Genomic DNA, 17,774 nt, shown 5'->3' with positions numbered 1-17,774 from the left:
AGTGCAATGCTTATGTAAAAACATACAGTAAAAATACTGACTTGAAAAAATACTCAAAGTACAGGTACACAAAAAGCTACTTAATTACAGTAATGTGAGTAAATGTAATTAGTTACTTCCACCCGTGTGTGTGTGTGTGTGTCTTTATGTAGTATATCCACTGAAAAGTAGACGTGGAAACCAAGTATGTTAAGTCAAGCACTTCACTGTACTGAAGTTCAGTTTTGATGTAGGCTACTTGTACTTCACCTGTTTCACCCTCGTCAGTGGAGGACTGGACATATACTTATACATACGAAGACACCATTTTATAGTTTGCCTTATAGTCCCAAACAGATGAACATGGGACTGTATTCTAATGTGGACTGGTGAGACCAGCAGTCTGGATATTGGTCTTAATGCCGTAATGGCCTTAATGCCTCTTAATATTTATTTGTAATGACATAAGATTCCAGAATGAAATTGATAAGTCAAAGGCAATGTGTAAGAATATATTGGGATTTTTTTTTTTAATGAAAACTATCAATATATTTTGGGTTATACAAATTTATGTAACAATTCTCACAAGTGCTAAAAAATAAAAAAGTTATACAAAAACCTGTAATCTGTAATTCATCGCCTATTCAAAAAACACAAAACAAAAAGTAATTTTTTCCATCCCTTTTGACATGTGCAGTACAAGAAGGAGCAGTGAAAATTAGCTTTGTCCAATAAAAGTATTTTACAAGCTGGAAAAAAACAAATCATCCAGGAAAATTTTGTATGATTCCCCCTCTATGACTTGGCTTCGGCCAGTTTGGAGCCGAGAGTGGCGACGGTCTGGGTGTCCTCTCTCTGGCGGGCCAGTTTCCTACAGTGGATGAAGATGTAGACGGGATGGATAAACACCAGCAGAGTGAGAAGAGTCAGAGCAATGTCCACCTGCAACAGATCAAAACAATAAAAATCACTCAGAGTGGGAAGTGGATTTTCTTAAACATTCAAAAAACATAAATTTTGTGCCCTAAACATTTTCGTACATCTTTACTGAGAATGAAAGCTCTGTCATTATTCCGTCAATTGAATTTCAGATGTTTTGAAACTAGTAAATTAAGAATGAAATGGAATCCTAACCGTGGCACAAACTAAAAGTTTGGGCCTTTTCTCAAAATGCGTTTTTGTGTCCTCTGTGGCGCAAGGAGGATGGATAAAGATCCAGGAAATTTACTTGTCACCCGAGGGTGCATCAGACGCTGACGAGAATGAGAACGAATGGGAATCCCCAAGATTTACTGTGAGAACGACGCAACAGTGTATACTACAGAAAATGAACAACTGTGCTTCTTGCAACTTGGAAGAATGTATCAAATTCTTGGATTTGATATTCACTCCTTGTTTCCTTCGTCCATCTACCACTTGAGCTTGATCCTTGTCTGGGACACTCACAAAAAAGGGGTCTCCTCCCAAGGCTCCTTTGACCAGGGCGACACAGGGGTACTGGAGCAGAGAGAAGGCAGCAGACAGAGACATCACCAGGCCGTACAGCTTCCCAAAGTGACATGCTGGAAAACTGAGAGAGAGAGAGATGTCTTTTCCACAGGTATGTCAGGTCCTGTGTGAAACATTCAATAAACACTCAAGCTCAGATATGCTCACTCATACAATGAATCAAGTTTGTAATTCATCATGAAGTGCAACAGAATTCAAAATTACAAGACAGCATTTTTAAAGGGAACATCCCCCCCCTCCCCTCCCCAAAATGTTTGACATTTTTGTATTAATCCTCAAGTAGAGTCAGGCTAGTTAAACATCTAGAGAGTGGAGAAACCATGGAAGTATTGTAGAAACAACAGCAGGAGAAACAGCAGCCTAACCAAGGAGGTTAACAACAGCCTGTTTGATACAGAGCCAGTGTTTTGCTTAATGATTTAACTTGCTCATTGTCACAGAGAGTGAACAATGGCCAGCAGGGACAAAGTTTGAGAACAGGCAAGAACCAAAGATTGTATATAATATCTACTGTATATCTCCTATATCTATATCTTCACAGTCTATGATGTAACCAGGGCATTCATATGTTATCGTCACAAAAAGTTACCGGTCAGTGTGGGGGATAATGACTCATTAATTTCACCTTCTTTTGCCGCTTGGCAGGTGTTAATTTCGGACTCTGTGTGGATGCTATTGTTTTGTGTACTCAAGCATAAGTGTATTTGCGTGTGCGTGTGTGTGTGTCAGCCACTCACGCAATGCTGATGAAAGCTGCATGACCCCCGTAGAGGAATGAGCGATTGACGACCTGCAGAATGAAGGTGAGGTACTGGAGTGGGAGGACAGGAGAGGAGGCGCACACAGAGAAGAGCAGGCACTGGAGGGAGGTCAGGAGCAGGGAGAGGGAGGAGGAGCGCAGGTCCGCCTCCCTCTCCGTTTCTCCTACAGGAGGAGAAGAGAATGAGTAAGACCTTTCTCTTGCGCTCCCCCACACATCCACACACACATCCACACACACACACACACACACACACACGTAAAGCCGCCCACTGGTTTACCTGGAGCCAGAGGTTTGCCCTTGTGTCTGTCCATGATGAGGCCGTTCCAGGGAGCGCACAGCACTCCACACAGCTGGGTGAAGGCAAACGCATTGGTGTACTGACTCACTGGGAGACCAGGGGGCCAGAAAAGGGCCAGAAAAAGAGAGAAGCGGAGAAAAATAAAAGGAGGAATTGGGGTTGGATAGTGACAAGGGGAAGAGGAAATGAAAGTTAAGAGGGGGGGGCGAGAAGAAGGATTCAAAACACAGTGAGTTAATAATAGGGATGGGACGATACACTTATCTCATGATACGATTCGATACGCAGTATGGTGTTCACGATTCGATACAACTACGATCTAATAAATAAAAGTTCAGTGACAACAAAGTCTGACTGTGCAGAATGATGTTTATTTCTGAGCCACAGATCTTTCTAGCGATAGCATTGGTTTGCTAGAATGTAAACAACAATTTAAAAATGTCATTACAAAGTGCAAATAATATAATTTGGACAGAGAGCTTGTGAAATTGTGATGGGCAAGCCGTCTCATTTGTGATTACTACAGCAGAATAAAATGTAGCTAATATCGCTATTCATTTTTCTGCCCCACGATACGTATTTTCACATTTTTGTATTGCGATATACTGAATTTCGATATATATCGTCCCATCCCCTGTTAATAAGTAAGGAAGGTAAATGGCTTTGGTGTGTTACCCAGGGTGGGGTCGCTGTTGGCCAGCCGGTTGAGCATGGGGTTGAGGGTCCCGATGAAGAGGTAGTGCCTCAGCTGCATGATGGACAGCCACAGCAGGTGCCACAGGAAGAACCAGGACAGCACACAGCTCTGGAAACTAGCGACTGGACAGGGTGTGTGAATTTGTTAACAATTTATCAGACAAAAGACACATTTTTCTGCTGTGCTTAATTTTTCTGGTTAAAGGAATAGTTCACTCCAAAATGAAAATTTTGTCATTATCTACTCATCCCAATGTCCGGTGTTCCTACACAGTTTGGATATCAAAATTCCAGACTTGGTGTCCAGTATGATTTACACAGATAGTCGTCTTGCCCCATCTAAGTCTGCTACATCACTCTATAGATGAAGATTAATCTTCACATTGACAAACATCACATATGTGAGATGACTGGAATCTATAACCACAGAAAATGTGTAGTCGTATGTAATATCAGGACAGTTCAGTACAATATTTTTCCATACTTTTCCAAACTTTCCAGACCTGTGTACGAACACTGAATGTCACTCATCAATGTCAACACAGAACAATTTAGCCCCAGCAGTTCTATCTCAGCTTTTTCCCAAACTATTGAAGTTATCGGGCCATCTCTTTACAGCTCCAAATAAAGCACAATATGTCCATCAAATTTCTCCAAACAGCTGGTGCAGCACAATCCAGGTTTTGTAGCCAAACAATTACACCGTGCATCCAAAAGTCCAATATTTACTTCATTATCTTATATATTTTCCTTACTGACAATGCTCTGGAGGAAAATATAGAAGATAAAGAGGTAAATGTTGGACTATAATTGGAATTGGTGGTTGTATGAACTTCAATGACGTTTCTACTAACATGGGAATGAGCAGATAATGACTGAAACTTTCATTTTGGGGTGAACTATTCTTTTAAGATTGGATGTTTGTGTTTTTACTCCGCTTATGCACATGCAAATAAACCATTTTGTTACTCTGTAAATATGTGATGATTTACGTGTAGTTTTTTTTATAGTAAGTCCTACCATGTGCTCCACACCTAACATTACGGATCTGCAGGACAAGATGACCAAAATAATAATACCTTTCTCTGCGTCCCGGGCCTCTGACCCGTCCTCAGGTGGCGGGGGCGTGTCGTCTGTCTGACCGCGCTCCTGCACGTCTGGCATCATGGCTCCGCCCCTCGTCCTTTCAAACTCCTCCACGTTGTAAGTGTTGGCCTTCCCACAACTCAATCTGTGTGTCAGGAAGAGTGAAGGCTCGACATCATTGCGAATGGTCATCAAATGTGGTTATCAATAATATTGCATCTGAATTTAACTCATTCATATTGGATTGCGCAATAGGTAGACAGTAGAGGTAAACAATCTTTAGAGGGTTGGGGGAAAAAAACTGCTGAATTTATCTCATGGCTATGAAGCTGAAGTTGTATTGTCATGATGCTAGGCTATGGCCTTAATAATCAACATGACGTCTTTTAATGTCCTCTCAATGCACTTTAATGTCATGAATAGACTTTAAGCGCATTGAATTGATTTTATTTTTTTATCGAGTGAATCTTCCTCACTCCACCGGTCCTGTGAACGATGTTATACTATTTTTAGTGTTGCTTTTGGTGCTGTATGCTTTTGTAAGTGCTGCTTGTCTGCAACCTGAATTTCCCCCATGGGATAATACAGATTTTGACTGATTGATTTGATTGATTGATTGTGGACCTCAGCTGTAACAGCAGCTGGCGGAGGCTACAGAGTCAGGCAGAGGAAACGCTGTTCTCACCCGTAGGTGTAGTGCTCTGGCAGAGGGTAGGGAATGTGGGATCTCGGCATCAGCAGGAAGGTCCTGAGAAGGTGTATGACGCTACAGATGGACAAAACAGAGAAGGAGGAGCGGACAGAGACTCCCTGTTCATACAGTACCTAGAATGCAGGGGAAAAACTGTTGATTAAACATGTAGCTGGATGAATGGATGAAAGTGTTGGACTCCTAGCAGCAGACCGGGGTACAAAAACACCGACCCTGCTTATCTTATACATTAGGCCAATTGCAACAATATCTAGCAACTGGGCATGCAACACATGTACAGTGTCACAACTGCGTACCATTTTGGCGTAGGTGGCCCCAATGGAAACTGCATACCAAAGTAGTATGATATCACATGCATTTCCTACCAATATGATGCTTTACCATACACACAGCTCATTGGCTGTGGCTGTCCTTTGATTATAAACACCTGTTATTTTCCTACCATGATGGCTGTAACAGAATGTTATGAATTAGTGCCATGCTGTATACAAATATTTCAATCAACCCAAAACTTTTTTTTTTTTTTTAAGATGTTTCTGCTTTATTAAATAATAATCAGTGGAGTGACAGGGGAAAGATAGAATAAAGAAAGAAATATAGATAGGAAAGATAAGAGTTAGCTCCACTGACATGGCTGTACAATGTTACCTTGATGATGAGGAAGACAGCTGAGGAGGAGTCAAAGGCACCGTTGTAGAGGGTGATGATGGTGGAGCGATGGGCAGCGAACAGGTTGCCCACCTACCAGACACACAGAGACACACAGACAGCTCATCAGTATTCAAAAAGTATTCAGAATATCAGTTCTGTTTACGACTGGAACTACGTTAGGATGCCATATTAAGATACTTTTGAGTACTCACCTGCATGTTAGTCAGAAGGAGCTGAATCCCTCCCACAGCGATGCAGGACAAGGCGGGGAAAAGCAGCACAGAATGCGCTACACGATAGTGGAAGGGAAATTACAAATTCAAATTCATCAAACTTTACTGTCCTTCCAACAAGTTCACAAAGCGTTTCCCTGATTATATGGTTCTGACAAGCTTGTGAGCTTAGTCGTATCCCTTTGGCTTTAGAAAAACAATTAAGGAGCCTCTGAGTATGTGTACTCATTAACTCACCATGCTTCTTAATACGATGAGGTGCTAATTGTGACAACCTTTTTCCCATGGTGGCCATTTTGAACTTGTGTAACTCTACCTGGAACAGTAAATAGGCCTACAACTATGTCCTAGTGTGTATCAAGATGCACATCATACAAACACTGAGAATCAGACAAGCATTTCTTATTTCCCAGATCTGCCACTGAAAAACAAATGAGAAACAAATGGCTCTCAAGATGTAAGAGCTAGCCAGTAAAGCTAACTGGCCCGTAAGCTAGCTTCCCTGCTAAATTCATTCAGTCGTTGTAGTTGTTCTCAAGATTGCTAGCTAATTTGATAACTGTTATGTTTTGCAGCAACACTAGTTTTATATGCCAATCTTCCAGGTAGAGTTTCCCCACCCCGAGCGTGATGTCTGTTCAAAATGGCCGCCTTGAGAATGTCAGTTGGGTAGAGAAGTTCTGAACCAACTGAATACCAAACCTAGGCACTAGGCCTACTATCTAAACAGGAAACAAAGCAACCTCTGAGCTGACTATTATTTTGAAAAACATTCTTTTCAGTAATATCATTTGGAATATCTTCGTAGGCTAATTCTTTTCAATGTGCAAGCTTTAATGGGGTGGAGTGGGGGCTGCCCAACAATTAGATACTACCATAGTTTAGTGAAGGGAATTGCTTGGAATAGTGGTGTGATGGTATAACTTGCGCCATGCTGTGTGTGTGTGTGTGTGTGTGTGTGTGTGTGTGTGTGTGTGTGTGTGTGTGTGTCTACCTGCACTGGAGAAGGCCACCATAAGGGTTCCAGCTGTGTACAAAGATCTGCAGAGAGAAATCATCATCATGCTATAAAGCAAGGAATCTCTGTATGTGTGTCCTTCGCATATCTCGAGAAGCGTTCGTCCGATCTACTTCACACTTGGCGGGTGTATTGCTGGGGACCCATGGAAGTGCAGTGTTGGATTTGGTGCAATTTGGACACGCGACACGTTCAATATTAATAAACTCTGAATAAACAAGCGAACAGCGCTCTGTGCAGCAGCGGGGCTCAAAGCAAGCGACTGATAGCCTACGTCTATTGTGTGTTTTTTTTTTTGTGAACGGGCACTGCACTAGTAAGACAAAATGTACAATTGTCATATCAGTCTCTCTGATATTCACCCGCCAAACCATCAGTGTACAAATGTGGGTAAGCTCCGTTTCACAAATAAAAAGGTAGGTGGGTTTATCCTCCAATAATTCCACATTTAGATCCTTTTATCTGTCACATTTTCTCTGTCTGTCTTGCTTTCACGGGTTGGACGACCTTATTTCACCTGACCAAAATAAACATGCATTCACATTCACTGAAAACAATAAATAACTGTTTCTACTGAAACCCGCATGAAAAGTTACAAAAACAAAGTTAACTATAAATGCATTTGTTTCAGTATTCTGTCTGAGGTTTGAGTGCCGTCTCTACTGAGTAAGCTGATGGTGAATCAACAGCTATGGTGGTCAATGAACAATGATTTGGACAAGGTGAATATCCCAAACACTACAAAGACCGATGGTGATGGGGTCATGCACTGCACCCTGTAAGGTTTTTTTTTTGTGGTTGGAGAGGGGGAAATGAACTGAACTCACATCCCCAGCAGTCTGGTTGCCATGGTGCCAAAGCGATCGAACAGGCAGCCATTGAATAGAGTGAGGAAGTTGTTGAGGAACGAGGTGATGGTGAAGACCAGCGAGAACTGCTCATCCTGACTGCTGCAGTCTGTAGGAGAGAGAGAGAGAGGGAGGGAGAGAGAGAGAGAGAAAGGGAGGGAGGGAGAGAGAGAGAGAAAGAGGGAAGTCGCTTTTAACAGCAACAACTTCCACTCACATAGACATTTTACATCAGTAGAGATTCCCAACTCCGCTTGCTCCAATCTAATTTGGAGGAATAAATCCCATATAAAACATTATAAAATGGGAATGTGCCTGGATCAATCCACACAACTACACAATTACATATTAAGTGAAAGAAGTCTCATACAAAATTCTTCATCAGTGTTATCCTTCAAAATACATTTGTAATGAAAATGTTCAGCCATGAAATAAGAAATGATAGAACACCTATTTTTTTTAAAATTGTATTTACAGTAAACTGTTCTGGACGAATGGGAAAATGTTTTTGACTGACATTATCGGTTGTGTGTGATCCTTCGTCTCCATGTATGTGACGCCCAATGTGTGTCTTCATGTGTGTGTCGCGTAGTGTGCACAGCTTCCCAATGGGACAGCAAGCATTTACTCAGACTAATTGTTAAGTCTGAACTGCCCTTGTTGGCCAAGACTTCAACAGTCTGACCTAGGTTTAAGGTGCATACCATATAACTGATGTCCTGGGTAGACCTTTGTTGCATGTCATCTCTCTTTCTCTCTTTCTCCCAGATTTCTTGTCTTTCTTCACCGTGAACTGTCTAATGAAGCAGAAATGCCATAAAAATAATCTTTTAAATGGCATTTCCGCAGAAATGCTAGGAGGATCTGTGGGCATGATGATCCCCCAAGAGGAAATTTTTGAAAATCTGCTTTTAAAAACAAATTTCTCGTGAGTTTTGTAGGTTACACTCGCATATTATATTTATAAACAGATATTGGTACAGGCTGCCTTCACCTCAAAGGGAATGAATGTGGTGTTATGATAATGGATTCTCAGTGGACCGACGTTCTCCATCAACAAATTCTCCAGACAGATTTTATGTGACCATAACATATCATTTCTTTTGGCCTTGGGAACAATTTTTATTGTTTTCTATTTAACTGCTGTTGTACTTTAACCTTTGATGTGCTAATAGACCTTGGTGTTCAAGGAAAAATACAACATACTTAATCTCTCACTGAGATTAATATGTAATCCAGCCTTAAAATGGCAGGTATAAAATTAAAGGCACTATGAAATTTTATGATGAAGTTTCTTTGCTTAGCAAGACAGTGTGGCATGCTATTTTAAATTTATGAACTATAGTCAGACCAAAAGTAATCATACAGTTAATGGTGTGAAAATTAGATGAGTGAAGTACTTGTAGGTCTTGTTTTAAAACTGTATTTACAGTCCAGCCCTAATAGTTGCTTCTCAATACAGTCTGGCATCTCTCATAATTTTGGCAGTTTTTTTCATCCAAAGGAGCGAGACATTTTTTCTGCACACACTGAATAAGAGGCAAGTGTCATATGATTTTATGGAAGGGATGAAAACATTAATGTGGCCTTAAATACTCGATACAGCAAAGTAAGCTGTTGAACAGAGGCGTGTGCATATTGTCAATGGCAACATTACTGCATCCACACATTTCCCAGAGTGCAAATGAGTTTGCTGTGCTGCCCCTTTCAAGCACAGACAGAAGTTACAGCTAGTGCTCAGTCTGCACTGTTATTTATTGACTTCATGCCTTATTTATTGTGTCGTGATCTTACCTACTATTTGATTTGTGGTGCTATTGGTTTATTATCTTGTCATTTTATATACTGTGAAGCACTTTGTAAACTGTGTTCTATAAAAGTGCTGGTATTTTTTCTAGTTCTATCAGTGTTTGAAAAGGTCACCGAGGGCAAAAGGGGGGGTGGGGGTGAGTGGGGGTGGTTAGATTAGGGCGAGAGTCACTCACCTGTGCTGAGAAGTGTGTCATTGGTACCAGTCGTGTTGACACACAGCGTGCTGAAGTAACCATCCTCCTTCAACACAAACACCAGAGAGGCGTAACCAAACACCACGCCGGCAAAACACAGACACTCCAGCATCCCAGAGGCCAGAGTCAGCCTGTAGCGCAGCCTGGTCCCGCCCGCGCACCCCTGCATGCTGCACTCCCCCCCCGCTCCAGGACAGTCACAGGTCAGATGGTGGTCCCACCCAAGGTTTCCTCCTTGGAGAAAGTCGTCTCTCTCTCTCTCTCTCTCTCTCTCTTGCTTTTCTGTTCCTCTAATTTCTCCTTCAGCAGATTTCTAGAGTTCACTTCAGCGTGTCCAGGAGGCGACACAGGGCTTCTGCTGGATCTTTGCCAAAATAGAACACAGTTGAGGGAGAAAGTAATTAACTAATAATTAAATAATTAACTATTAATTAACTTGATTCTTTGTTTCATCCCCAGGCCAAACCACTTTTTGCAACATAGACCATAACTAACGTCTGCTCCTAAAAGTGTGCGTCTCTTCCCTTTACTGTTTCACCTCTTTTGTTCATTAACAAGTGGTTGCTCCACTGTTCTCAATACATGTTAGATGTGTAAAAGGGTGGAAGTAACTAATTATATTTACTCATGTTACTTTACTTTTTGAGTAAACAATATTGAGTGACAATTATTGGCAAATTGTGGAGCCATTCACAGTGAACAGTCAGTCAGCAAAGAAGAGTAATCTGGCTTTACTTTGTTTTTGCACTCTATTTGGTAATTTATCATTTTTCCAATTAAAGAATTTTGTTTGTACTCTCATCTTTTTAGAAGTGCATGGAAAAGATCACATCTAACAATGTTCTCTCTTCTAAAAAGTAACTAGTAACTTTTACTCTGAGGACATTTTAAATGAGCTACATTTTACTTTTACTTAAGTAGATTTTTACACCAGTACTTTTACTTCTACTTAAGTAAAATTCCAGCAAAGTAACAGTAGGCTACTACTTCTAATTGAGTAGGACATTCTAGTACTCTTTCCACCACTGGATGTGCATCTACTCCCTGTAAAAGCAGAATAGACACTATAATCACACAGTGTCACTGTGTGATTATAGTGTCTATAATCACACAGTGACACTGATAGCCTTCAGTTTAATGGAAGCAGGACGACCCACTAACAGAAAGATCTTATTTTGTCCACATTTAACCGGTGTGGTTTGAGAACAGCAGACACAACAGTGACAGACAGACAGTGCACTAGGTTAGCGGCAGGCGGAGATGACAGTAATCCAGATTAGTTTAGGTAATCTGTCCCTGCGCGTAATGGCACATGGCACTGTGAAAAAAAAAAACGCTCAGAAAATAGACCCTTATGACTTGCCTTTAACGCAGTTATCAATAAATACGTTATGGTATGGACTGATAATTTAGCTATAAGTGTCATAGACAAAAGATGTCTATTTATATATGCGGAGGCGTTTCAAGTAACCTCAGTCGAATAATAACATACATTTCACCAACATTTGCTGTGCCATTTAGGTCTACTTCAGTTTAGCTTTGAACTCTCTGTAAGTTTAAATATTATATCCTTCTGTGCTGGGAAGCTGCAGGACAGTAACCCACCTTGTTTCCGAGTCTCAGTTTGCCTCTTTGTCTCATGCAGAGCTGTCCCTCTCTCTCCCTCTCCCTCTCCCTCTCTCTCTCCCTCTCTCTTCACCTGCTCCGCTGCGTGGAAACAGTCGCACAGCCGAGAGGAGGACGCAGAGAAATCCAGTAATTTACATACCAGTCGAAATAGGGCGCCATATGAGTCCATATTATAACTAGTATAACTCTCCTCAGTATGAGCTTGCCCATGCTTTGTGGCCTTCATGATTTTCTCACATACTTAATCAATTTCTCTTCAATTTGTAGCCTACGACTGTAATAGCATTTTTCGCCTCACCCATTTATGGCACCTATTACCCTTACGAGAGAGGACTATGGTAATCCTATGACAAATTTTTAGAAGGATACAATCACAGCAACATTATAAGTCTCTGAAAGGGAATATTAGCCTATTATAGTGAGACCATAAGCGAAAAAATGCCATTAAGAACCATAAGGTCACAATAACTCAACAGTGATTTTTTGTTAGGGTAAACCAAAAACCTAAAATGCTCCAACAAATCACCACAAACCCCCTTTTTTTTGGATCACATTTATATATGGACCAACACACTACCCATTTATGTACATGTGTATAGGTGTGCAAGTTTGTGCAAAAACCTGTTTGTGAGTTTGTAATTAGGAGAAATAAGTGATTGTTTTCTCACTGACATTCATTAGAATTAGTCCCATATGATTAGCATGGCCTCCACCTTTTAGACTTGTCAATAAACAATAGGCCTACTCATTCATGTTAATGTCTGCTTATGTGGGTAATTGTATGCAAAAACATATTGGTGAATTTGCATTTGGGAAATAGAGTCAATGAGTAAACAAATTAGTTGTTGTCTCACTGACATCCATTCAATTTGAATTACACTTTGCACAAAATGAGTGTCTCCCATCTGTTAAACTATTAAGTAAAGGCATTTTCATGTGTATTATCACTTGACTTAATCCATAAACGTTTAACTGTGATTGACTTAAAAAAAGTGAATTTAACTAATTTTATACTGTAGCTATAAACTCTGGGTGATTTGTATCCAGCTCAGCTACTAATGTACTTAATTTCCATTGCAGAATAATATGGGTCAGCAGCCTAAGCCGATGTTGGAATAAAAAAAACTGACAATAGAGAAGCAAATAAGAGCGGCGATACATTTGAGGTGGGTCTGATACTGCAAATTTATTTAATTGCAAACCTAAATCAGATATTGACACATCGCTGTTCTGGACCACAAATTTGATGACAACTATGATTTCACATTCTTGTTTTCATGTTCAAAAAGTTAAAGATGTGAAATTTGCTTTAATCAAGATTGAAGGCAGAATGAGTGCCAAAAGCACAGACATCTTCATTGCTGAAACAAGATTTTAGAAGGTCAGTATTCTGGCTGGGGAATTATTGGCTTTATCAGAAGGCAAAATTGGGTTAATGCTCCCTCTAATAGACCTACTGTACTTGTCTCTTTCTCTGTCTCACACATACAGTACTGTGCAAAAGTCTTAGGCACCCTAGATTTTTTTTATATACATTTTGTCTTAGATGTTTATTTATTTATTTTCTGCATTAGTGTGTTAGTAGACTGCTCTTTATAGTATTTTTTTTTTGATATTTAGAAACTTTTCATTTCATTATTTTTGAAAGCATCTGCGCTTTAGGGATGTTTTTTTCCATGTGCCTAAGACTTTTGCACAGTACTGCAGACACACACAAGCATGTACACACACATACGCACAGAAACACACACACACACACACACACACACACACACATCTCACAGACACAGGCATCAAAAACGCAGGCATGTGTCCTCTTCACCTCCGATGGGTCTTCATGTGTGTGTTGAGGTGGGAGCTACGGGAAAACTGGCGGCCGCAGACCTGGCAGGCGAAGGGGCGGAGGCCTGAGTGCAGCAGCTCGTGGCGCCGCAGGTGGCTCCGCCTGATGAAGCTCATCCCGCACTGTCCGCAGTGCTGTGTCCTTTCCCCCGTGTGCGAGAGCCGGTGGCGTTTCATCATGCTCGGGAAAGGGAAGCCCTTCCCACAGTCCTCGCACACGTACTTGATGCACTCGCTGGCTCGAGTGGCCATGAACAAAGGTCCACTACCGCAGCTCCCACCGCTTCCTATCTGGTTGCCATGGTGACCGGAGGTGTCGCCGTCTGCAATGTGTTGCCCATATAATGAAAAATCAGGGATGTCCAATGCTGTCGAGGTGTGCTGGTGGTTTTTTGATGGGAGTGAGAAGTTGTAGCATGTCAGCACAGCGGTGTCAGGCAAGGCGCTGTCCGGGGGAAGAGCTCCAGAGTCGGGGAACGTCTGACTCAGCAGCCCCTGGTGGAACTCAAACCCTCCATCTACATCCACACCTGGGGGGTCGAGGTCTGGGCTTTCTGCCTCCCTCTTAATGTGGAGGGCCACATCAGTCAGCTGGCCTCGACCTGGGGAGATGCTGAACTGGTGCTGCGTTTCCACAGAGTGTCTGTAGTCTGTGTGGAGCTCTTCGCTCCCCTCTGCAGGTTGACTGCAGAACTGCCACTCTGTCTGCGAGCTGGAGCTCTGCTCAGCTGCCTCCTGTTGCTGGGAAACCAGAGGAGAGGTGGGGGAGCGAGCAGGAGCTGGTGGAAGGGACGGAAGAAACAAAAGTCATCAGAGGTCATGATCACAGAGTCATCATCAAGATCATACTCAGCAGTGATGTGGCTGTAAGTTTTAACTAATTTGCAAATCTGTTTAGATGTGTGCATGTGTGTTAACCTGTGAGCTCTGCTTCTCCTTCAGCAGCTGCCTCCTCTTGCAGTCTCTCATGTTTGATGGTAACTGATTCAGTCTTACAGTCTGCCAACCTTAAGGTTTCCTGTGGCACACAAGACAACAGCGTATTAAAGGGGGAATAAGAAAGAGTTTTACTGACCTACAGCACAAAATGACCATAATGTATCTGCAGGGGGCTGACAGGGTTGTTGATCAATACCAATGACTCAGCAATTACTTGGCCAGGTTTTGAGATTTATGGCTGTCTGGCTCTTACTCTGTTTTGGAACATAAACTCCCTGCCTCCGATTCTCTGCTCTAATTAGCTTCCTTGTCTCTATTGTGAAAATGTGACTTTAAAGCTTGTGCCAATTACAGGCCAGTGTCACTAAAGGGGTTGGAGGGCTGAAGGGGGTGGCAGGGGGGCTGTGGCAGAGACTTGTATTGGAGGAGATAAGTTTGATCAATGTATCCTACTGGTCGCTGAAAGTGGTCAATAAAGGATATAGATTACTTAAGGCCCCTTTAAGATGTGTGTAACCTATCTTTAGTATATTGGCTATTCTCTACATTAATGTTATTGTAGACTGACTGGTAACCAGTCGAGTTTGATGGGTCTGGATGAAGTTCTTACAGACACACACCTCCTCGTCCTCCTCTGCACTTTCTGCTCCATTTTTCCATCCTGCGATGCTCTCCCTCTGACCGGAGTACAGCTGTAGTCCTGCTCCGCTGTTTCCTACAATTTGGTAAACGTGTTCAGTACCATAACATGTAGTGCGATACATTACTATTTTAGCTTCAGAAACAATGTTAGATCATGTTCCCTAGTTTCAACTTTTTTTGATGGACTGGGTTGCGATAAATCATGTCATCTATTAATGCATAGGTCTCATTGAAAAACATGGGATATTTGTCAGGTTGCACTTTTGGCAAATCACCTCGAAAGTGCAATACATTAACTAAAACATGTTTGATTTCATTTTCACAAAAAAACCTGGCTTCATGCACCCACATTTTTATGACACCTGTCACCTGGATGTAGCACTCGATTCACAATAACAGAGCTTTGATTGACAAGCTGATGGCCAATCAGGTGACCACTGCATGTACATTGTAAACAGTGTTGGACAGATGCTAGCAAACATATGAAAGCACCTGTGAATTACCTGTGAATAAAAAGCGGTGACTTATTGCAGATTGTTACTTATTTGAATTGATTGAAGAAATGGCATCAGGTGTCAACCGAGCAAACTTAGTGTCAAGTAAAATTAAAATTCAGATTGCAGTCCATGTGCGAATGAAATACCAAAGCTCACCCTAAATTTCTCTCCTGGGCTTTGTGCAGGTTAGTTGACACCCTGGTTTTACACAACGACAATTACGCCTATCTGCGATTCATTCATCATTTTGGCAGTGTCATCATTAGCTTCTCAAAACAGTAGAACTAACGTTAGCTTGCAGTCAGAAAAGAGCGCGTGCGGTGAGAAGGAATGTGGTGCGTTTGCTGGAACTAGGAAAAGTGGGAAAATACATCAAATAATATTATTGTAATTATAAAACATACGTCAGGAATTTCACCCAATTCTAAAGTGAACCCAAACCATGAAACCATGCAGACCAAGTCTAGATTTTGGATTTCATACAATGTTTACTGAAGATATCACAAACCCCCGATTTTCAATATTGATTCACGCTACTTTACAGCCCAAATGCTACACAATACGCAGAAAGCTGGGAAATTGCGTTTCCCAATGGAATGGGCCTTTAAAGCCTGCTGTTGTTTGGCATCACCCCCCCCCCCCCCCCCCCCCCCCACTTTCCTCCACAACTATTTATTGTCAAAATGGGGGTCTGGGTTCGTCTGGGTTGTAGTATTGCCCACAGTTAAAAGGCGACAAAGTTGCGACAGAGCTCAAACTGACTTTATACTCCTAAATATGTTTGTGTATCAGAATAAAAATTGGCATAGGCATTATTTAACCGATTTGCTGTGGACAGATCGTTTCTGCCAAATTTTGGCAGAAATTGAAGGAGGCACATCAGACAGACGTGTCCGATAACGGACGCATGGGATATTGTTTATGCCTATCGCTGTCTACATCGTCCAGCACACACAGCTTACCGTTTTCTGTGTCGTTTTGAGTCTCCTCGAGTAAATCGTTAACAGGGTGGTGTAGCTTCAGTCCCTGGTGTGCGTTAGTTTGTTGTACGGCTCTCAGTTTATTCCTCAGGATGCCGTTATCGTGCTTCTCCCGGCTCAGCTCCAAACGCAGGACGGCGCAGTAATCGGCCATTAGTTTGTTGATCTCTGTCACAGCAGAAACGGCTAGTTTCTCCATGATGGAGGACAGCTGAGAGTGAAACATGGTCAGTTCTGCCATGCTTGGCATAGCTCAACAACAAGCTGATATACTACATATAGCTGGAATACTGTTTTTGTAAAATTCATTAGTAGGCTGCTGTGTGAAGAAAGATGGAAATCGGGATTGCTCCTCCTTCCTCTGAACCTGTTCAGGCTCAGTTTACCGTAATTACCAGTGTATCGCGCCAGTATGAGCAGCACACAATAAGTTACAGGTCACAATCATACACAAAGCAGCTTAGTTTGTTAGAGGCTTTAATAGAGTTTTTTTTTAAAATTACATTTAAATGTTCGTTATGGCATTTATACTGTTCTTCACTCCCTCGATCTGGCCAGAATAGGCCGTGATTGTCCCTGAGAGTAGCATTTCTATCTATTTCTGGTCCAGGAGCAGCAACATTCATGTTCATACTCTCCAGTTAGGACTATATGGATATGACAGTCTGACCTGGTATTTGTAGTTCAGTGTAACTTAAAGGGTAACTTCGGTATTTTTCAACATGGACCCTATTTTCCCATCTTTTTGTGTCTAAGTGACTAAAGGGGACAACAATTTTTGAAATTGGTCCAGTATTGATGAACATTATGGAAAGAACCCTAGAGAGAAATGAAACGTTTTTCTTTACCTTTCGCTTGATCCGGTCTGTGTGTAACCAAGTCTCGCGAGAGTTGAGTTGTTGCAGGAAGTTACACACAGACCAGATGAAGCGAAAGGTAAAGAAAAACGTTTCATTTCTCTGTAGGGTCCTTTCCATAATGTTGTCAGACACTTATAATAACAATCTGAGCCTGTCAGTGGCAAAAACAATCACTTTTAGTGGACGTACATTGACAGTGCGATTTGCCCCGTCAGATTACATTGCAGCCCGTTTCGCGGCTGCCGGCTGAAGCGATCTCGCTCAATACTGGACCAATTTCAAAAATTGTTGTCCCCTTTAGTCACTTAGACACAAAAAGATGGGAAAAGGTTGAGAAATACCGAAGTTACCCTTTAAGCTCCAGAGAGAGTTGTAGCTACCAAAAGGTGAACTATCCTTCTAAAGTCCATATTCACAGTAAGTTCTCGTCTTATCTTAACCTTGCACACTGCATGACAACCTTTCATCCTGTTAATATCATTCTGTCATTGATCTGTTGGCATTGATGGCCTTCTCCGCCATGGTGTCTTGTCCTCCCCTCTCTTACTTATCTTCTCCCTTCTTCTGCCTTCCCTTCCCCTTTTCT

General features: G+C 41.8%; 2 protein-coding genes across 2 annotated transcripts; both read right to left on the bottom strand.

Annotated features, from left to right (window-relative positions):
- Nucleotides 1-774: 774 nt before the first annotated feature.
- On the bottom strand, nt 775-9,968 carry LOC139925680 (equilibrative nucleobase transporter 1-like). Its single transcript, XM_071917160.2, has 12 exons — nt 9,779-9,968; nt 7,773-7,902; nt 6,922-6,968; nt 5,907-5,983; nt 5,692-5,784; nt 5,017-5,156; nt 4,325-4,476; nt 3,225-3,368; nt 2,529-2,636; nt 2,226-2,412; nt 1,426-1,549; nt 775-921 (listed from the first exon to the last, which is right to left on the bottom strand). Exons 1-12 carry the CDS (start codon nt 9,966-9,968, stop codon nt 775-777), a joined length of 1,539 nt encoding a protein of 512 aa, XP_071773261.2.
- Nucleotides 9,969-12,595: 2,627 nt separating this feature from the next.
- LOC139925679 (uncharacterized) lies at nt 12,596-16,593 on the bottom strand. Its single transcript, XM_071917159.2, has 4 exons — nt 16,311-16,593; nt 14,830-14,924; nt 14,189-14,288; nt 12,596-14,049 (listed from the first exon to the last, which is right to left on the bottom strand). Exons 1-4 carry the CDS (start codon nt 16,576-16,578, stop codon nt 13,247-13,249), a joined length of 1,266 nt encoding a protein of 421 aa, XP_071773260.1. The 5' UTR covers nt 16,579-16,593; the 3' UTR covers nt 12,596-13,246.
- Between the last annotated feature and the right edge of the window lie 1,181 nt (nt 16,594-17,774).

The sequence above is a fragment of the Centroberyx gerrardi genome, chromosome 3 (genome assembly GCF_048128805.1).
Source record: "Centroberyx gerrardi isolate f3 chromosome 3, fCenGer3.hap1.cur.20231027, whole genome shotgun sequence".
In the NCBI taxonomy this organism is placed as follows: Eukaryota; Metazoa; Chordata; class Actinopteri; order Beryciformes; family Berycidae; genus Centroberyx; species Centroberyx gerrardi.
The sequence above is the reverse complement of the archived record's forward strand: the minus strand, read 5'-3'. Positions and strand labels throughout refer to the sequence as shown.

Excerpts from the sequence above, each read along its gene's own strand:
- LOC139925679 (XM_071917159.2), bottom strand. The coding sequence starts at position 16,578 with ATGCCAAGCATGGCAGAACTGACCATGTTTCACTCTCAGCTGTCCTCC. Across the intron at positions 14,289-14,829 it reads GTGCAGAGGAGGACGAGGAG|GAAACCTTAAGGTTGGCAGA; the intron begins GTGTGTGTCTGT and ends TGTGTGCCACAG. Across the intron at positions 14,050-14,188 it reads AGGAGAAGCAGAGCTCACAG|CTCCTGCTCGCTCCCCCACC; the intron begins GTTAACACACAT and ends CCCTTCCACCAG.
- LOC139925680 (XM_071917160.2), bottom strand. The coding sequence starts at position 9,968 with ATGCAGGGGTGCGCGGGCGGGACCAGGCTGCGCTACAGGCTGACTCTG. Across the intron at positions 4,477-5,016 it reads CCAGAGCACTACACCTACGG|ATTGAGTTGTGGGAAGGCCA; the intron begins GTGAGAACAGCG and ends CCTGACACACAG. Across the intron at positions 2,413-2,528 it reads GGGCAAACCTCTGGCTCCAG|GAGAAACGGAGAGGGAGGCG; the intron begins GTAAACCAGTGG and ends CTCCTCCTGTAG.